At 40.7% G+C, this 22,248-nt stretch overlaps 1 protein-coding gene across 1 annotated transcript in view; it reads left to right on the top strand.

The window, feature by feature from the left end:
• The first annotated feature begins 492 nt into the window (after positions 1-492).
• LOC138621177 (disintegrin and metalloproteinase domain-containing protein 10) overlaps positions 493-22,248 on the top strand; it is a 31,354-nt gene continuing 9,598 nt past the window's right edge. The window contains exons 1-9 of the mRNA XM_069699007.1: positions 493-677; positions 2,022-2,169; positions 2,387-2,505; positions 3,018-3,173; positions 8,029-8,114; positions 9,009-9,131; positions 11,533-11,625; positions 11,952-12,120; positions 18,326-18,489. Coding sequence (XP_069555108.1) covers positions 617-677; positions 2,022-2,169; positions 2,387-2,505; positions 3,018-3,173; positions 8,029-8,114; positions 9,009-9,131; positions 11,533-11,625; positions 11,952-12,120; positions 18,326-18,489 — 1,119 coding nt within the window. The 5' untranslated portion in view covers positions 493-616. The remainder of the gene's footprint in view (positions 678-2,021; positions 2,170-2,386; positions 2,506-3,017; positions 3,174-8,028; positions 8,115-9,008; positions 9,132-11,532; positions 11,626-11,951; positions 12,121-18,325; positions 18,490-22,248) is intronic.

Below are 22,248 nucleotides of genomic sequence, written 5' to 3'. Positions count from 1 at the left end.
ACTTTGATGTTTCAACAACTACATGGATTCTTTTACATGATCGCCAGAGGATGAAACAACCTCACAGGGCTGCAGAAGTCTTGTTCATCACTCTGAACCCATAAAGAGTTTAGTAAAACAACAAACAACTTTTTCACAAATATCTTGCTTACTTTCTTGCGCCAAAAAACAACTATTGTTACTGAGTTGTTGGTTACTGAGCAACTTCTTTTAAGCAAATTAAATTATAACATTGAATTTGATTCCTATATTAAAAGGTTTTTACACTTTAAGATGAGTTTATGTTCCGATCACTTTTCATCTTTCCCACCCACTCTTACTATTTCAGGAATTGATCATCCTCCAACTTTATTTCAAAGCTTTCCTGTAATTGCGCTGGTGACTCCTGGCTAACATGCCAACAAACAAGTCTGAATGTGCCTCTCCACCGTGTTAGTGTTCATATCTGCATGCTGAGTTCTGGCTTGAACCTTCTAACTAGTTACATTCCAGTGTGGGAAGACCACAGGTACGAGGCTGGTGAAGAGAAAAGGAAAAAGGTAAAGGGAAAAGAGATGAAAAAGAAAGAAAGACGTGAGAAAAAGCGAAAGAAAAAATAGTGAAAGGGAAGGAGACCATGGGGGTCCAACACTACTGGCTACTGCTGCTGCTGATCGATGGAAATGAATGGATTACAGGTAGTGTGGAGGTGGAATGTGCTGATCTGTGTGTGTGTGTGTGTGTGTGTGTGTGTGTGTGTGTGTGTGTGTGTGTGTGTGTGTGTGTGTGTGTGTGTGTGTGTGTGTGTGTGTGTGTGTGTGTGTGCCTGCCTTTCTGAAAAAGAGGTCTTATCTCACACGGCACTCTGAACAAGTGGATTGTTTGTAGTAGCCCTGTGTGAGAGTCAGTCCACCTGGGTGTGGGTGTACGTGAGTCTTTGTGTGTGTGTGTGTGTGTGCGTGCGTGTGTGTATTTGTATGTTTGGTTACGTTTGGGAGCTCTGATAAACTGGCCTCTTCTGGGCTCGGACATGTTTCGACCTATTCTCTCAGGAATGCTGCAAAAAGGAGCCTCTATGCAAAACTTGCCTCCACTGTAAACATAACATTTGTCTTAATTGCGATTAATGATATGCACTCACTTATTAAAAGATTAGTTTAGCTAGATTCACACAAATATAACAACATCATGTACAGATCAGTTAAAGGGGCAGTCAAAATGTGATTTGATGTTGCCAAAAGGATAAAATCTCTTAAAATAGTTTGGGTTGAGTTTGTTGGGTTTATTATTTCCACTATTAGCATGAATGTGTTTCAGCAGATTTCAAGTCAATATGATCCTATGTTTTTGTATTTGTTTTGTTTCCCAAGTAAAAATAAGTCCAATGAAGAATTCATAGTGCATTTGAAAGATTTACCATTTACTGTATAAGTATCTCTGTTCTCTACAACACTGAAGAGTATTTTAGATAAGCAGCAGCAATAGAGAAATACAATAGCTGCTTGGAGTAAAATTAGGACGTTAGAAGAGGAAACAGAAGTGATTATCACATTAGCACTGAGTAATGGAGTTAAATATGGTTTTGATTTTGTATTTTTCTGTCATTTTTACAAAACAAACTTTTACATGTTATCCGTATTTTATTCGGTGAGAATATCCAGTGAGTGCAGGTGGGATGGTCACATTAGTAAACAAATGTTTAACTACGTATTTGCCATCAACGTGTGCCATGAATCTTAAAAGAAAGAAAGAAGGTGAAGAAGGTGTTGATCAAAGAAATTGTTTTTTGTACTGACATCTGAGGATCTTATAAGTATAGCAACATGTCATCTGTGTAAAAGCTTATTTTTTTGGTTTGTGGAGCTGCAGCAAGTGGTTCATAAGACAATATATATCTCAACAGAGATGAGTAACTATAAACTTAGAGCACACATTCACCAGTGACATCTCTGGAGAGGTAGTTCTACTGAGGAGTAGAAACACTTAGATTGTTTAAAAGCTTTGCCTTTGTCCTCTAACTGGAATGTCTTTCTTTTCACCAGGTGCTGTGAGCAGCATCAGTCCGTATATAAAGCATTATGAGGGCTTGTCGTACGACAGGGAGGATCTTCACAGGAAGCACTTGAGAGCCAGGAGAGCCACACAACCTCAGGAATACACACTGCATTTGGATTTCACTGCTTTTCACAGGTAAATTCACAATTCTCAAATTTACAACAGTATAGCTAATTATACATTATATTTTCTGTTTGCACAAAATCTTTGTACCTGATCCTAAACATATGTCACATGTCAGCCATGAGTTAGTTATTAGTCCATATTTGCCATATGATGATATATCTACTGTACTTAACACTAGAAAGCATTTACCACATCTGTAAGGTGTTTGTGATTCTGTTTCCTTCAGAACTTTCCGCCTCCTTTTGAGACAACACGCAGCAGCATTTTCAGAAAATTTCACAGTGGTCAGTGAAGATGGTTCCGCAGCTGTTGACCTCTCCCACATATATTCAGGAACACTAGAGGGTGGGTATGACAGGAATAACCGGCCCCCTGCAGAGCTGGAAACTATCAACCTCTCAAGCCTTGGGCGATTTTTGGGGATATTTCAACTTTAAAAGAAAATTCCCAAATTCAATCAGAAACAGCTCTACAACTGTAATGCCAAAATGAACAATATTAATAACTGATAGAGCCTTGACCTGGTGCAGGGACCTCCAGGGTTACAATCATTTTTAGTCACCAACCATTCACAAGCTTTTTTTTCTGGCTTAGATAAAACCTTTTGGATAAAGACCTTGCTTCAACACATTTCAGATTTCTCAAATTAAAAGAAACAAATAAAACTAGATTACATTTTATTTGTTTCTTTGCTTTCTATCTTACCTCAGATCTCTGTGTCTCTGCCTCCAATCTTCAGGTTTCTCTCAGGGTCCTATCTATTCACTCTATCGGTCTGTCTCTACTTTTCTCTTATCTCTGGTCATTTTCATTCATTCAACCCTGACAATGTTATCTCTCTCAATCCTGTCTTGCAGGTGAATATGGTTCAGCCTGCCACGGCTCTGTCTTACAGGGTCAGTTTGAGGGAACCATCCATACAGACAACAGGACGTATCACATAGAGCCGGTCCATAGATACACCAGCAACCCAACAGATCACCACTCTATAATCTACCACGAGGATGACATGGGTAAGACTACTTTATTTCTTTAAAAGGTTGTTTCAGCACTGGAGCTTCATCTGGCTGTATATTAACTGCTCCTAAGTGTGCAGGTTAATTGTTATCAGGAGGTTGAAAGTCTCCAAATGACCTACCATAGCCTCAGTTGGTTTTTATGGCGTTTTGCATACGATGAGAAACAGTACAAACAGAAACTCCTTGCTCTCCTTCAACAGTTTGATCCACGGCCCTCTTGGCCGTCTCACACAAAGATAAACAATCACAGGAAAACACCTGTTATTAATTCCCATTCCTCTTGTCTTATACTGTATTAGCACCATAGCACCTGCAGCCTCCAGCTCTAGTTCAAACTTGGGTAACAAGGGGTCAATGAACCTTGTAATATGAGTAGAGTTATAATGTAATAGAAGAGCCTATTTACAGCCCTAAACGTGTGGTGAGGCCCTTCCTGCTTGGGCACTGGCCAAAGGAAAGATAAACCGAACATGGCATAACTTTTGTAAGAGGAGGAGTAGGAGAAATGGGGGCTAAAGTAAGGAGGAAGGTATGAAGGTGAAAGAAGAGTGTGAGGGGATAATGGGGTACAGTACAGCAGCATTTGAATAACCTGTGGGGAGAAGGATGTGAGTTTTTAAAAGGAAAAAGAAGAGCACCATGTAGAGGGTTTTGCAGGTTTTGAAAGCCTTGGAGACAGTTTTTACAACAACAGAATAAAATGAACTCTTAGTTCACTTACAGTTATTATTTCTATTTGGCAGTCACCACAGATCCGTCCAAATTTGTGTGTGTGTGTGTGTGTGTGTGTGTGTGTGTGTGTGTGTGTGTGTGTGTGTGTGTGTGTGTGTGTGTGTGTGTGTGTGTGTGTGTGTGTGTGTGTGTGTGTGTGTGTGTGAATGTGTATTTCTATCTGCGTGTGGCTCTCTGGCTGCACGTGCACATTTGGATCGGTATTAGGCTAATTCCAAGAAAGCGTTTTACTGGAAACATGGTGCAGATTGTAGCAGAACCCCCCCGGAGTTTATCCTTAAGTCTACACACAGACTCAGTGGCTGCCTTCCTCCCTGCTCCTCCCGCCATTTCTTCAACCCCTTTCAAAGCCGTAGCAAAACTCTACATTAGATAGCATTGATGCAGATAACATCCTGTGCTTTCATTCACAAGCCAGCATATCTGCAGGAAACTGTGAAAGATTTGGCATATGATAGTTCAGTAAACAATCAATGGTTCCATACAAAGTGGTAAATTAAGACACGAGTCAAGCAACCCAGCAAGGGTTGTATGAGTACCTTTCTGTCCCCTGGGGTACTGGATGTCCTGATGTCTATCAGATCTGGGACACAGGTCAGGCATTTTGCAACAGATACAGTGAAAGAGGGGCAATCCAAAAATATAAGTTTCCTCACTAATCAAAATCAGCACCTGAGTTTCATGTTTTTGTGATCAGTGGGACGTGCGCATGAAATTGGACTTGAGCAGAGAGCGCACATTACAATTTATGTTAAACTCAGAAGACTAGTAACAACGACCCTTGAACTGCTTCCGCACCAATGAAACAATTAGCCAGGAGAGGTGTTTTGAGTGACATTTGCAGAACGTCCCTGTTTACAACCGAAAAAGGTGCATCAGGTCAGGAGCACAATCAGGAGGGTTTTCGTTGACATTGGTGGAGTTTTGCGCCGTTAATTCGCCATTCAGGGTCAGACATTATCGAGTTCAATGCATGAGTTTCTCACCTGCAACAACAGAATTGTTGGTCTAAGACAACGTTACTCACCAGTTTTGACTCCCTGCAGCTTCTGTTCCCCAAATATTTGACACAAAAGTTAAAGTCGGCTCTGCTCAAGTTTCAGGTGCACAGTGAAATTGCAAATGTGCACATATCAGTGCTCACAAAACTAAGTGTACCTCAGGTGCTGATTTTGATCAAGCGAGTAAACTTACAATATTTACTCAAGATTTTATAGCTTCCACCAGCTCCGTGCACGTCACGGTGCTGCAGTCCGTTCATGTGCAACAGGAGCAGTCTCTGAGCTTTCTGATTTCCTGTTGAACTGACATCATAAAAATGATCACAATCAACACTTTATACAAAATTAAGAACATGATTGTAGATACTGAATAATAATTCATACATGTTAATGGTATTAAGAAATTTCTAACATAGTTACTCATAAACTCAGAGAACTACATAATTTGAGGTGGACCAGTTGAGTAGTAAACACTTTGCTGCCTTGATAATGTCAAGATGAAGTAAAGTCATTACTGTCAATATGACAAATTAAAGATTCAGTTTGTATGAATTGTCAGGAAAAGCAGAACATAATATTCATAATTATGTTATGTCTGTGTTTGTGTCCTCGGAAGCATGTCCAAACATGTGCGTTGCTAAACTTGTTTTCCTTATTTTTTTACCTTATTGACTTTCGCTCTTGACTAGGAGTGGGTGTACATCAGTTTTGTGTGTTAATTAGTTTGGTCTGTTTTATTCCACCCAGATTTATACTGTAAACAACACCTTCTGAATTCACTTTCAACTGTTTGTTCAGGGCAATCACATCAGTCTGAAAAGTGTGTGTGTGTGTGTGTGTGTGTGTGTGTGTGTGTGTGTGTGTGTGTGTGTGTGTGTGTGTGTGTGTGTGTGTGTGTGTGTGTGTGTGTGTGTGTGTGTGTGTGTGTGTGTGTGTGTGTGTGTGTGTGTGTGGTTCATGTGACCTTCCCTTTGAAGTTTCACACCACTATGAATGAAGGGTAACTATTAACTTCATACCTCAGTGAGATAAATTAAGAGCAACAAATATACCCACTTTAATTTAATTGGAAACCTCTTAATGTTTAACTTTTAAGCTTTGACAAACTAAAAGTCAACAGTGACCTCAGGGCAGAAAATGGTGGTGACCCATATAGGATAGGATATATATAACTATGCATAAGAGCAGGAAGTAAAGTCGTGTGAATGTAAAGTGATTGTGTCGTAAGATTTTGAGCTGATATGTCACTCAGGCAAACTATAAATGTTTTATTCAAAGCCGTAATGACACTTTAGGCTCTGCCATAAGTTTTCTACATTATGCTTCAGAGTACAAGTGGTTTCCAACAGCTGCTGGAAATGTGAGTCTGGGCTGAAAGTGCTCTTGTAACTGATTAGAAAGTGGCTGCAATCGTGCTGACCAGTCAGTTGTCTTTGCTTTTCAATCGGCAAAAGATTAAACAAGCAATTTCTTTGCAAATTTGTCTCAGAAAGATTTATCTCTCGTAGAATAACCCAGAAGAGTGAGATGCATCGACAAGTTGAGAGAGAGAGAGACAGAGAGAGCGAGCACGGGCGAGTAGCAAAGATCTGGAAATAATTCAGTGGGTCGACGCCTGACATTTAGGCCCCTATATCCACTCCCACACCCACTCATGCCATGTGTAGAATGAATTACAGGCTTGTGATTGGCTGAGAGAGTTTTGTTGGATGGTGTGATCCAATCATGTGTCGCTGTCTCAGAGTGGGCCCATGTCGGATCCACAGAGACTGAGCTGGTGACAAAGTGTTTCACACACACACACACACACACACACACACACACACACACACACACACACACACACACACACACACACACACACACACACACACACACACACACACACACACACACACAGTCACTCTCTCATGCAGATGAAATGTGAAAGTGATTATTATTTCATGTGACTCTACTGTAACTGGAATTCGTTTTTTATTTTGTGCGGTTGTGAAAAATCCACTGAAACATGTGTGCATGACTTTACATTACATTTACATTCTGTTCCTCCACATTAATATGCAGACTCCCCACGACCCCCGACCGCACCTCTAATACACTCTGTTGCAATACGAGGTCCTTTTGACTTCTTGCATTTTTGTGAAACTCTGTGGGTTTCTCAGCGCACCATGATGGGCCAATTCATGCAAATGCCATGCCTCCCATGAAGGCAGTCCCTTCATAGTTGCATCAGTTGGAGAGAGTCAGCCGTCCCAGAGGTATTGCAAATCGCAGACAGTGATGTTGTTTTAGTGAAATCAAATCTGCGGCTATCACAGTGTTTCCACAGGCTGCCCCCACAGCTCACACTCCAGACCACTGTGCAGATTTCCAAATGTGGGCCCTCTGTTTATAAAGTGTCTGAGAATGTGAGTGTGCATCAGCCCATGTTAGTTGCTGCTCACTTTAAGAGTCAACCTCAAACTAATGCACTTGTTATAGACTGTTCTTTATGTGAAATTGTTCAAATGTAAATCACCGTTTAAGTCTGAGAAGTGAAAACTTCGGTTCAATAACCTTTCATGCTGCAAAATGCCAGAACTTGTTGAGTTTTGTGAAATCTTTGGTTATGATTAAATATCTATTGACTCTATAATGTGCCGGCAGTCATTTCAATGTCTCCTATGTGGTAAGAACTCTATTTGCCAAATATTTCCCATATTTTAGCACAGGGTTCGGGTTGGCCCCAGGGATCCGCTCACTCGGGGAATGTTTCAAACCTCCTTTCAGCTGGAGATCTTGAAATATTCAGTATCTCTTCCCCAATCATTGCCCCTGGTTAAGCACACGTACAAAGCAACACATTAATTTCAGCACAAACAGATCAAGATGTTTCCAAAGACCAGACTGTGGCCCTGAACCACATCGCATCACAGTGTTGGTGTTCATTTGTGAGCTCATCTTTCACAATGTCTTGTTTGCTCCAACAAACAAATCCAACCTCATTACTGGACACATACGCACTGAATGAACATGTTCAAGGACAAAACTGCTCATGGCAGTGTTTGCTTGGCTGTAGAATAAATGTTCTACAGGTACGTGGATGAATCCAAATATCTGTGTTTGTTTTTGTGTAGTGCTGCCATACATGACATCTGGCCCCGATGAATTCTGTGGTACAGAACATCTAAACGCCCTCACCCAGAGCCTCAGACCCAGTCAGGTAGGACAGTCCAGACATAACCTCAGTGAGAACACACAACACTGTATCATGTAGACACTCTGCTTTATTTTCTTTTTCTGTCATCACTTTTAAGATTTCCTCCTCTGTAGTACACTTTATAGCCAAATAACTGCAAACCCATAAATGACACTTGGAGGAAATTCATTAATGTGTCTGACTCATCTGTTATAACTGATTTTTGATCCCACTCATTCATTTCACCACTTTTATTGAGCCTGTTACGTCGCCAAAAACAAATTTCAGATTATAATTCCACAGAGGTGTTAAAGCACTCACAGAAAACATGTCAGGGAAACAAAAACATAACATGATAATGACCTGCTAAAAGTTATGCTGCTTCTTTACAGACGACCTCGACTGTGTTGTAAAATCATAAAAACAGCTCCTATGAACATCTGTTGCATGTATTAAGCTAACTTGGGCACCCTGTTAATTGTTAACCTTTGACCAACTGGGTGGTGGTCCCAGTATCTATTGTCAACAGTGGATGTTGGGACATTGGTATGGATTCATTTTTAACAACATGCCTGTCGGTGGGGATCATTTCCACCATTGCATCATGAAATTGCCTGAACAGATGTTTTTCCCAACGGAGTACAAGTCGTGCTCCTGCTGTAACACTCTCATGGGGACACTAGTGCCAGCGGATACTCTGTCAATGTTTGCTTTCAGACTTTCATGTCTTGTAATGTTTGATCCAATGAGCTTTGATCTCATTGTGTTCCATATACAAAATAGGGATAGATTGTTCCATAAATCTGATCTGAGATTGGATTACTTTCTGGTGATTTAGCAGGTGACATCTTGGGTCAGATCTGCCTCCCATCAGTCTCACTCTCTTCCCTCTTCATGTCCTTGTGTTTTACTCCACAGGAGGTGCCAGTGAGCCGGTCCAGGAGAACAGTTGATGAGTCAAAAAACACCTGCTTGCTCCATCTCCATGTTGACCACCTCTACTACAAAAGGTTCAAGTCTGTCGAAGCTGTTGTGGCTCAGGTGATTAGTTTATCTCAGTTTAAGGAGACACACTAAAACCCAAATGTGAAGTACTTAAACCCTTTAGCTGGAAGTAGAGCTCACAAAATATAAAAATAAGTTATTATTTTAATAAAAGGCTCAGTACCTTCAGGGTGAGACACAGGACGCATGTTTCAGAGCATTTTCCAAAACATTTCCGGTGTCATGCAAACATCCAGCAGGAGCATCAGATCACCTGATTTTCTGTCCTCTTGGCTGAGCTCTGCATGCTATGTTTACAAACCTGTCCCTGAATTCAGTGTCCTAGATTTTGGGTACATGGTGCTGCAATTAAAGTGTCCTCGACCTAATTCTCTTCACTAAATCTTGAATAAACAAATAACTTCCTGTGGGGTTAGATTGTTTCCTTCATCGACTCAAAACTGAATAGACTTCAAAACAACTCAAGCATCAGTTTGCACTATATATATATATATATCTTTATTATTTTTATTTGTGGGTCAAAATACTGCCAAAAAAGAGGATTGATTACAGAGTTTAGGCTTGTTTAATGCTGACTATCCCTTTATTTCAGTGAACTGGCCTTATATCACTCAGTGTGATCTCAGTTTGTGTCTGACATCAAATATCCCTGAGAATAATTTCAGGAATCTTATTCTAATCTCCTATTAGAGGCTTTTCCCCGGACTAAGATTTGGTCAGAACCGAAATATCTTTTGTCCCGTCTTGCTATAGTGACCAGCATCTAATGACTGACAGGAAAACAAGTTGTCTTGCAGTAGAGCCTTATTTACCATTGAGATATCCAACGATACTAAATAAAAGACCAAGCTGTTGCTGCTCAGAGGCTGAATAAAGGGCCAAATGCCAGGCGCACCCAGCTGTCATGGCACCGCACACGGCAAAAGTGGGAACCTTCATGCTCTCCGAGAACATGGTGTCACATAGAGTGCAGACATTTAGCCAAATAAGGCTCAGTGCCAGGTGTACTGGCCTGGCCCAGTGCTCAACAAGCAGGAACAGTCACCTCTCGTTCTTCCCCTCAGTTGCGACCCGTAGCTCCACCCTCACCATGAGGCAACAACTGAAAAACTGCCATGCCAGGGACGCGCTGGAGCTGAGATGTTAAATAGATATACAGATAGTTGAAGTTTCCTACAAATTTACAAAAACACACCCTGATTTGGAGTGTTTTCTTGCATTCATTGAACTCCGTGAAATCTGAGGTGCCTTTTTGCATTTATATGTAAAACGTTTGTCCTTTGACCTTATTAGAGCAACAAAATGGCTGTGACGGCTGACCATCAGTGAACTCAGCTTCTGGGTCAGAAGCTGACTGTATTGCTTCAGAGCTATAACAGTGATTTAAGTGTCTGTGTTGAAGTTTTTCTGTCTCAACAAATATTTAGTCACAGGGGTTAGTAGGTCACGAGATGGTATCTTTATATTGAGTCTAGCCAGAGAATGATGTGAATTTTCAAATTCCTTTAAAATAAAACCAATGGATAGCATTTGTTTTTGGATTCTGTATTTGATAAGAGATGATAAGAGCACAATGTTTAATCTTATCTAATTATTTTTAGTTCACGCTCCCAGCATCTGTTCCAGTCTGAGACAAGTTTTTATCTCATTTGTGCGTTTCTTTTTGTAAAATATTTTTACATGTTTGCATTTTTAATTAAATCTCTCAGAGGTCAAAGCAAGGTCGCATTGTCCTTGGCTTTTTTTTTTTTTTCATTAGCCTCAGTTATTCTCTCTGGCCGTCCCGCTGCTGTTTGTTGTCCCATCACCTCCTCTGGCCCTCCTCAGATTCGTTCACCTTAAACACACACAAGTGTCCCTGGTTCAGTGCCAGGTCTTTGTTGCACGGGGTTAGAGAACATATTGCAAGTGATGCCACGATGTGATTTTTTAGTGTAAATAGACTCAATGTTGTCGTCAATCACTGCTGACCCGGTTTCAATGTCTTCTGTGTCCAAGGTGTCAATATTTATATTTATGGACATTTCCCAGCCGGCTCCACTGTAACTTCGTAGATCTCCTGCTCTGTCGAGTCAGACCTCCGCATGTGACTGGTTTGCACGTGCCCTTCTGAAACGAACCGTGCCACCCGCTCTGAAAACCTTCTGCGGCTGACCTCGCTTTGCAGATTACCTGACATATATCATGATCACAGTTCGCATGCAAAAAATGTTTTGATTGTTTTAATCTGCTACAGGCAAAAAAAGCAAGGGCGGTTCAAAGAGAGTTAAGTATATAGGAAGGCTAAACACTAAATATTCTATGAAATTGTGTTGTTTTTTTACTGTCAAAACCTTTTTTTGAGTCATTTCTGTGACACAACTAAAAGGTCAGAATCAGAAGATGTTCGTGATGATATATCTAACTGTTTTCTCATATAAACTTGCGACTTTCTCAGATTGCCTCCTACATGCGGGCTGTAAACGACATCTACGACAAGGTGGACTTTGATGGAATCAAGCTGATCAACTTCAAAGTCAAGTCCCTCAGTGTAAGCTCCTTGTGCCCTGAAACAACGACACAGTTGACCCAAATCTTGGATTGACGCACTTCAGATGCAGATCACTGGTAACTCCTTACAACCAGTAATCCTGCCTTCTGCACGTTCAGGTTTAATTCAAAAACATGTCATGACCGCCTTGTTAAACTGAACAGATGGTTTTGCAAAAAGCCTTCAAGTGAGATAATTGGGTTAATGCATCAGCTGTGCCTGTGTGTCTTCTTCCTTTAATGAGAATCAAAGTGGGACAGACTGTCAGCCCCAAAATTAGTTTAAATGATTGCTAACTCTTAGTGTTTCTATCTGTCTCTCTGCAGGTGATAAACACAGAGGATAAAAATGATCCTCTGTATCCTCTTTACATCGGGCCTGAGAAGCTGCTGAGTCTGTACTCAGATACCAACTGGGGCAACTTCTGCCTGTCCTACCTGCTCACTGACAGAGACTACAGCGGTGTGCTGGGGCTCGCCTGGGAAGGAAAGGCCGGTGAGTCACTGTGACACATGGGTAAAGAAATCACAAACTCACACATTCAGATAAGCAGCACACAAAGATATGCAGCATGGTGGCTAAGTGGTTTGCACAGTTGCCTTGCAGAAATGAGGCGGTTAGATTTAAATAACAAGGAATACTTGTATGCGCTTTACTGAGTCCTGGTGCTGTACTGTGGGGATAAAGATATAACTTTGCTCTGAGGATGATGCCAAACAGCAAGCTGGATAAAGAAGAGTTGTGAGACACTTGAGCTGTTTAACTACTGGATATGACTCTCACTTATCAGCCCTCTAAGTATGATCTAAAATATGATGAATGCCTCAAATATTTTACATGTTAGACATGTAGGTTGTTGTTTTCCCCTGTTTCTAGTCTTTGTGCTATGCTAAGCTAATTGCATGCTGCCTGTACTGTAGCTATAAACTGAATGAAGAGATTGGTGTTGATCCTTCCATGTAATGCTCAGCTGGACAGCAAATGTTTATTACTTTAACCAAATTTAACTTCAATATAACTTTTACCAACGACAACAACAAAACATTATAATTAGTTAAAGAAGAAATGTGTAGCATTGTTAAGAAAAATAGCATTGTTACTTTTTTTTAGACGTTAATAGACATGACAATATGTGTATCTAATAGATAATGCTGGAGTATCAGTCTGTCTTTATGCCTGCAGTATTATGAATTCAAAAGGGGTACAGTGTTTTGACAGTGCATAGAAATGTAAAATATTGTGTCAAGAACGTCTGCCAGGCTGAACAGAAATGTGAAACATGTGTTGGTCCATGTTAAAAAAATATATAAAACTTGGAAAATTAAATGTTTTCCTGCTCTGCTTCTCTGTGGGAATCACTGTTGATCTGTCAAAGCGCAGCTTCAACTCTAGCTCCCAGGACTCCCTGGGCTTGACATGACAAAAGCTTGCCTCCGTTCAACACTCCTACACACACTCACAGTTTCTAGAGCCGTGTGAATAATGTGACCCATAACCGAGGTAAGTTAGGAGTCATGGATAGTGTCGAATCCGCTTGAACTGAACAGCATTGGCATTGACAATAAAAAATAAGGCTTTTGATGAAAAGTAACACATAGTAAAATTCAGTAAAACTTATATCAAAATATCAAAGCAGGTGTAAAAACAAATGAGTAAAATGTCTGTAGTTTATTCGTGAAGTCAATTTTTTCAAACTGAGGTAAAATTGGATTCAAGCCTTATTTGGTTTTCCTGGATTGAATAATGTTGTGGCACACTGACCTGCAGGAATCAATTTAAATTTGTTTATTTGCACAAATAAACGTAAAGACTTCGATGCCTCCTGCAGCTACAACAGAATGCTCCATGCACACATATGTAGATATATGCAACCCCCATCCACCACACCAAACTCCTCCTCCAACCCCTCCATGTTGTGTTAGACATCAGTGGAGGATTGGGGGTTGGGCCCCAGACACCCCGCCCCACTCAGGCTTTGAAACCAGTAACTTCTCCTTCTGAGATAATAATTTTCCACACAATATGTTTGGAGTTGTGGAATCTTTTACGGTGGCCCAGAGTGCTCAACGCACTGCCAAAGAAAACACATGGAAATGGACAAAAACAAGCAAATTAAGAAAGAAAAGCTTAGAAAGAATGCTGCAAAGTGAGGAAACACAAGTGAATACATACACACTGAAGGGTTAACTGCACATACCTGTTATAATAACAATAAGTGTATACCGTTCGTGTCAGGGCGCATTTATCACATACCGTTTCCCCTTTATGAACAGGTGTTTTAAAACTAATTTCTGTTTTACTCGCAGCATTTCTGTACTTGGTTACTACTTTGCTGTATTTTTGTAAAAATGGCACTTTCTCCTTCACCGATAAATATTTCCAGGTTGGCTGTTCGTCCCATTTTCCTGAACGTGATATCTCAATAACACTTACATGGAGTTTCTTCAGATTTGGCACAAATTAACTCAATGGTGAACTGATTAGGTTTTGGAGGTCAGAGGTCAAAGGTCAGAGGATTGTGTCCTCACGTCCATTGCATCCATTGGTTCCATTCTAGTGATCGGGTTGCCCCAAAAATGCCTCGAGGGATTTTCTTTAAACTTGACATGATTGTTCACTTAGACTGAAGGATTGGAAAAGTACTTAATGGATACCTTTGTTAGTTACTTGAAGCTTTGAGCTACAAGCTTGAATTAAAACTGCAAGCAGTGATATGCGGGCCCTCGCACGCTGCACGTCGGGGATCCGGCGGGTAGCACACGAAGGTTAGCATATTCCCGATCTTCTCGATCTTGTTCCTTATTCTTTTTTCTTTTTTTAAAAAAAGGCTTTTTTTTGGTGGCTTTAACATCTTCAAAAACTCATGAAAGTTGGTGCCTCACACATGTGCAAAGTTTCATGAGGTTTAGAACATCGTTTGACCTTAAACATCAACTTCCTGTGTCACGGCAAAACATCAAACTTAGCCGCATTGCCCTGGCTGTACTATATACTCTATACAATATATTTTTGGTGTATGACCTTTTTCTGAACTGACATGCATGCCTCAAGTTACTTCTCACTGTGAGAACAGCTCTAACCAGTGCACAATGAAAAAAAAAGTCTCTTTTGGACTTTTTTTTTATTGTTGTTGACCTTTGGTTTGGTATTAGTATGACTGCATGTACCAACCTGAACCTTTGTGGCTTACCTTTAGAGGGACTCATCCCCTGTGAACCATGTGGCTTACCCTTAGAGGGACTTGCACTCTGTGAACTGTGTGGCTTCTTAAGGGGACTTGCCCTCCGTTAACCATGAACGTTACCTTGGCGGGGCTCAAACCCGTGTCATGAGATTGTTTCCAGCTTGGAGTTGGCATCGTAGACCGCTGGACTATCTTCTGTGCCAGAGGACAGGTCCCGGCAGGAGAAAGTGTTTCATGGAGTTCACTCAGAGCGTCCAGTGACTCAGCCGGTAAAAGATTCTACTTCACCATGGTTGCTATTAATGGTTCAGATTCCACATTGGCCTGTTGATGGTGATTCAACATTTAGTGACTGATTTGTCTGCGTCAAATTTGGTCGCATTTGAATGAATATTTATGGACGGTGGAGTTATAGTTTGCAGTGAGCCAAAGGTTTGTCACAATGTAACTCCTGGGAAGATAGATGGCACAGCGGTTAGTGCTGCTGCCTGTCAGCTAGAAGGTTTGTGGTTTAATACCCCCCTTTGTCATGACAAAATTGTTTTTTGACTTTGAAAATGCCTGTCATTTTTTTAACATGCTATAGCATAACTTTTGTGTCACGTTTTGGCCGCCACGCCACGGGCACACCGATCGACGAGAACAAATTATTTTGATAACTTTTAATTCCAAACATGTTAAGAGTGCACAGACTAAATTTCGAGTTGGTCCAACGCACTTTGACGATAACGCACAGGCTTCTCAAAGTATCATCATCAACATGTTAAGGCTATTCTTACCAGAATTTAGGTTCATGTGATCAACCAGGTCGACGAAGCATGTGAAAGTATGAAAGATTTCATTTCCAGTTGCCAGGAGGGGGCGCTATGTCTATGAGCAAACATGACCATACAGATGTCTTCAGGGCCAAATTTTTTATCAGGGATGTAACGTTTGGAGAAGGTCGGTCCATGTACATAAGGTTTACAGCAACTTGTAGTTTCACGGCAAGAAGCTCAAAATGGCCACCATGCCACGGGCACACCGATTGCCGAAAACAAATTAATTTAACAACTTTTCATCTCACAGGTTAAGATGGGACAGTTAAGATAGGACAGAGAAAATTTCAGGTCGATGCGTCAAAATCTGTAGGAGTTTGTTAAAATACAACACGTACGAATAGCCAAAAAAGGCAACTAAATTCAAGATGGCAGACTTCCTGTTGAGTTGACGTAATGGTGCGATGTAACTTTTTTGCAGTGTAAGTGTGATAAACATGTCCACCGATTTTCGTGCATGTACGTAAATGTAGCCTTTTCCCACATTTCCCATATTAGTGCCGGTGACGTTTTCTGAGAACTCTGGCTGTTGTTAGTGCACAGTGTCTGCTTTTGCTGTTAAAGGTGTTATTTGGACACTCTGACTCCCCCCACTTACAGTAAGACGGGAAAGACTGCCCCCTTACTATTGTTTGTTCATATGAAACCCTGTGAAGAAGTGTTTGCTTGTGTGTGTGCTTAGTACGGCGTGTCTCAATGAGTGTGTGTGTGTGTGTGTGTGTGTGTGTGTGTGTGTGTGTGTGTGTGTGTGTGTGTGTGTGTGTGTGTGTGTGTGTGTGTGTGTGTGTGTGTACCTCCACATGTTTGCCCATGATGTTAATTGATACTGTATGACCAAACCTTTTTAAGGGGTGTTTCTGTAGAAGAATAAGTGAGTGTCTATGTATATATAAATATATATATATATATATATATATATATATATATATAATATATACACTATATGCATGCATTTTTCCTCCGATGTTGTGACCCAGAGGATTGTTTGTTCCTCCAAACTTTGATTATCCACCGAGTTAATAATAGGAGTCTTTCATTACGGCTTCTTTCTTTGGCCAGGACGAGGAGGAGGGGACAAAATCGCAGGCCCTCCGCTAGTGCTGCCAAAACCCACAGCACGGGCCTCCAAAGGGACAATCTTTCTAGGAAATCCAGCGCCTTAAATAACCCATCAGGGGGGCCATTTTAGGTCAAAACCAATGCATCCAGAATTCTTGATTAATGTGGCTCGGGGAGTCTCCCCCAGCAGCTTAGCATTTAGCCGTGACAGGGACAATAAATCAGGACTATAATAAATTTCATTTCCTTCTGCATTTTCCTCTCGACTTTAAAATTCTCAGTGAGCTTCCTCATTTCTGGCAAAAGCCCACGTGACATCAAATACTGAGAGATGAGATACTCTCAGGTTACTGTATCGTCTATCGCTCCTTCATGTGATATGATGGGAGAGTGACCTCATGTCTTTGCTCCCAATACTTACAGCACCCTTCTTGTTTCTGTAGTAACAGAGATAGGTAGCCCTTTAGTTTTTGTTTTTCAAACTCCAATTGTCCCTGACCATTCCTGGACGTCACACTTACGCCCACTGTGTAACAAAAACATGCTGGTTGGAGATCCAGATGCCCGCAACTGGTTATACCAGTCCTCAGTGACACCTGGTGAACTCAGTTTTCTTCGAAACAGGGGCTGATATCGCTAGCAGATGTGCACCTCCCAAGCTTCGCCCCCAAAACTGGTACAACTGACTACATTGTGTAAGAGGCATTACATAAAACTCATGTGACTGCTGAGACCTCCAACCTGAACCACACATGGCCACACAAAGGAGGGAACCAGTGACGAGACAGGACATAACTGATTAAAAAACCTTGGTGGTCGCAAACATTGCTTGGGTTATTAATCATTTATAGGAGGTCCTCCAATGTTCAGTGTTCTGCTGGGTTGTTTTTTTTACCTGTATGTGCTGTGCAATAAGAAGAATTCACACTGTGAGATGGCACGGCTTTGATGAATGACATAGGTAAACTACAGGAACTAAAATCTTACTTTAACCCATCCGCTGTCTTGCCTCTTTATTATAGGTTTACAGCCTGACCAATAGGACTGGTTGCTGTAAAACTAACTGGACAGCTGGGAGATGATGTCACAGCCCTGCCATCCATTGATGTGAATCTGGCCACCTGTTTGTAATTGTAGGTATAGCTTTCAGGGTCCTTACATAACCAGGGACATTACGTACAGGCAAATGAGACCATTGCAGGCTGTGATGGGAAACCTGGGGAGCTCAGCAGGTCTGCTGCTCTGTCTGTCTGCACCTCACAGACCCAAAGCCTCAGAGGTCAATAACACTACAGGAGCAAAACATTGTTGGTTTAAGGTATTTCGAGAGGCACAAAAGTCCCTTGCGCAACCACACCGCACTATGGAATGACAAGTAGACATGTTTTCATCAGGTCTGCAGCTTATTTGGGCCTGTAGAGTCTGCATGATCGAAACTGTTAATTCAGCAGGATGTACAGTGTGTGTCATCATGAGGCATTTTATATTTTTAAAAAAACCTATCTTTATACCGCCTTCTTGCAGTGCAATGTATATTGTAAACAAGGGTTGTAAAATATATAAACAACGAATTGGGAATACTTTCAATGAAAATCTAACTACTAAAGTCTATGTTTATCCTCTATTTTCTGTACTTCAGGTAACTGGGGAGGAATATGTTCCAAGCCCACCACCCTCCGTAACGGCCAAACCGCCACCCTCAACACAGGTCTGGTTACAATTCAGAACTATGGGCAGTTCCTGCCGCCTCGACACGTCCAGCTGACCCTGTCACACGAGCTGGGCCACAGCCTGGGATCCCCGGTTAGTAAGCATCTTAAAATTGTATTATCTGCACATAATCAATTATGATTATTAACAATCACTCAATCCACATCATTATTTAATTTTCAATACAAATGATACCAGCAAGAACAAGATGATTACAATATTGCATGCTATTATGATCAAGTTAAACCATTTGAATGAATATTTGCTGTATATAGTTGCAACTTTCTTGCAAATCACAACGTACTTGAAAAGGGAAAATCTTTACTAAATACAGAACAGTTAAACAAATTAGTTACCCGACTCATTACGCTGCTTTTTGGTTAGATGCCTTCAAACAATTTTAAAGTCTCAACTCTCGCATGTCACAACTTCTCTATTTAACAAAACCAACTAAAACCTGAAAATGAACATTTTTGTTTCAACCAGCAGTCTGCCAATGTTTTGGAAGTCAAGAGCTAGCATTAGCTTAGCCCGAGTGACAGCAGGACTCCACACACCTGAACAAAACCTAAATTTGCCAGTCGTTAGGCTTACTGCCCAGAGACAACATGTTGAAATAACAATGTGAAAAAGTGATGCAACTTTTAATGTATTAGATTGCTCATGGCTAAAAATACATTCATATCACCCAAACTGAATGCTGCCATCGTTAATATCAGGGACACCTGTGATTTTCTTTCTTTCATAAAAAAAATTATCTGAAGTGTAAAGTGTCTGTTTGTTGGACGTCTGATAAAATAGGTCATCCAGAAACATGAGGAGACTTTTCTTTATACGATTTGTACTTTTAATGGGTTCAGTGAATTTCGAGGTGTCTGTTAAACTTTACCAGTTTCACCTTGGATCCTTTTCCTGTTTACTTCAACATAAGACTATGTGGGTTGTGCACTGAATAATGATTCAACATGTGTTGCAGTGAAAGGAGTACTTTCCCGTTAGCGTTGGAACAAACCGTCAGTGAATGATTCACTTCTGTGGGCATTAGAGACCTTGGTCCTTATTGACTGGTTTATTCTATATAGACCTCTGGCTCAGCCTCACAGGAAAATCTCAAATAAGGGAACAGGAGGAGCTCTGATGTCACTCACTTTGTGACCTATGGTAATTCTCAGTTTATTTTTATATGCAAGCCCTGACAACCTCTAACACGACCACAATAATAGCGCACAGCTCACTGACACACTCAGATGCATGCGCCTCTCGCCATGTGTGACGGCTGCTAACACCTTCAACCTCTCTCCCACTGCACGAAATGCCATCAGCACTTGTCAGACTCTTTTCACCCTGCCCTGTTATTCACATTTCCACAGACCAAAGAGTCCTTGGACACGTTCTTAACTCTCGTGTTGTCCTTGGGTCAAAATGACCCGCAGCTGTGTTCAACCAAGTTCTATTTTATTTTCACTTTTTTTGGGATCATTGGTGACAAGGAGGCTGTGAGGGTTTCTTTAAAGAATGATCACCAATGATCCCAAAAAAATATAAAAATATAGAAATAAAATAGAACTTGGTTGAACACAGCTGCGGGTCATTTTGACCCAAGGACAACACGAGGGTTAAGCAGATTAGTTCTGCTATGTAAGACTCTGGAGGCTTTACATAAATCAACTATGCTAAGTTTGTCTAGGCTATGTCCCTACTCCCGTCACAGGAGGCATGTCTCGTTGTTTCCAGGCCGGACAGGCTGGAAGAAGCACATAAAGAGATTTGACTGAAGGCTTCACCTGAGATGTGATGCATTTTGGAGTAAACAGATGGGGTGGTCTGTGATGCAGAGTGAAGCCTGGGTTAAAAAGCTGCCATGACCTTTGACTTACTTCCCTTCCCAACCATGCATCTGCACATTGATTTTTGAAAATATTTGTTTGTTCCTTATGCGCTGCTTTTCTTGAAACTGCATCAAGGGTATGTCTGTGGTGACAGCATCTGTAAAACCACTACAGGTGTTTAAAAAGTAAACAGGAAGTGCAGGAAATGTACAATACTGTTTACTTTTTAAACACCTGTAGTGGTTTTACAGATGCTGTCACCACAGACATACCCTTGATGCAGTTTTAAGATAAGCAGCGCATAAGGAGCAAACAAATATTTTACTAGCTACCTCAGGGAAAACATGGTGTCACATTTTCATGTATTTTGTTTTGTGCATTTGTCTCCCATTTGCTGATGAAAGATACATGCCATGGTTATATGAAAATGTTTAGATTTGTACGTGTACCAAAAACTAAATGTAATGAAAATTATGAGCAGAACAAGAGCAGAAAAAGCTTAAAGGGACATTCTGGGGATTTATTTCAATGCATAAAGTTAGCAGGCTCCCAACAGACAGATTTAAACTAGAAAAATCACCTTGTGATTGTCTGCCTCCACCATCCAGTCAAGTCGCAGTTTACATGCATATCTGTTAAGACTCATAACATATGTAGTGAAGACTTGAAAAGAATCTGGTCAATAAAGCTGATTAAAAGTTGTAACCAGGCCAGTAGACATTGATTCATATATGGATCTTGCTGCAAAGAAGCTACAAATTCTAAAACGTGGATACCACAAGCAGGTTTTTTGAGTTCAGTGACCTTTTGACCACCAAATCCATTCATCCATGAGTCCAAGTAACGGTTCGTGCCAATTTTGAAGAAATTACCTCGATCTGCTCCTGAGATATCGTGTTCATAAGCATGTGTTCAATCAGCTCAGAGTAAAAAGTGACTTGTGTGAAAAGGAAACAGGTTAATATCAATATAAAGAGCTATTCGGGAACCAGTATGACAATAATAATAATAAAAAATGCCTACAGGAGAGAAACAGCCAACAAAAGCTCATCAAATACAATATATCCTGCTGAATCTCCATGTTTTCCCTGAGGTAGCTAGTAAAATTATTTGTTTGTTCCGCTTATCTTGAAACTGTATCAAGGTTATGTCTGTGGTGACACCTTCTGTAAAACCACTACAGGTGTTCAAAAAGTAAACAGGAAGTGAAGGAAATGTACAATGTACAGCGCACTGCTGATATTCACAAGTGTTTCTGAAGAAGTGCTGTCTTCAACAATTAGCTTTGCTTTTCCTTACTGCTTGTCATATGTTGGCAGCAATAAAGTAGGTAGCTGCAGTTCTGGTGTACAGTAGTACCTGTTTTTTGTTTTAATCTAAAGTCGGCCATCCTTTGAGCTGAGACACCACAAAGTGGTTTAAAACAGTGGAAACAACTCAAGTGGTCTGTCGAAAATAAGGTTTGCCAACCAAATGATACCAAAAAAATTAAAAAAATAAAATCACTAGAAATAAAAAATAAATGTTATATTTAAAAGGAAAACAGTAACATCTGCTGTGTCACATTGCCCTGCTAAACCCAGAGCTGCAGATACTGACAGTTATGGTGAATACTAGGATTAATCATCCTAGTTTATCAAACTGATAAACACCAGATGCAGAAATGTCCACGTGAACAATATTCATTTCAAGTCTATGCACTGGTCTCTTAACTCATCAGAGTTGGACATCCTGAGAAGATGAGTTACAGAGAACGAATACAAAACAAATACAGCAAGAGGAGCCCTTTGTTCTGTCCTGGACGTCTCACATGTGGAACACAACATTCCTCTTCAGGGACGTCAGATTCCACTGAAATCTTCTGATTTCTTAAAGATGCTGTAAAGTAGAAATTAAAATGAGTTTTAAGTTCATCACACCACATAAGTATGGGTTGTTAACTACCCATCCAAATTTTAACGAAAAAAAAACACAGACAAGTATTTTGTCTTTAGGCTTTGAAATCGTGAGAAAATCAGCAGTC

The sequence above is a fragment of the Brachyistius frenatus genome, unplaced genomic scaffold (genome assembly GCF_029030835.1).
Source record: "Brachyistius frenatus isolate BFR_SWC_R1_liver_20210118 unplaced genomic scaffold, ASM2903083v1 Contig_29, whole genome shotgun sequence".
Classification (NCBI taxonomy): domain Eukaryota; kingdom Metazoa; phylum Chordata; class Actinopteri; family Embiotocidae; genus Brachyistius; species Brachyistius frenatus.
Note: the sequence above shows the minus strand (reverse complement) of the source record. Positions and strands in the feature narration are given on the sequence as shown.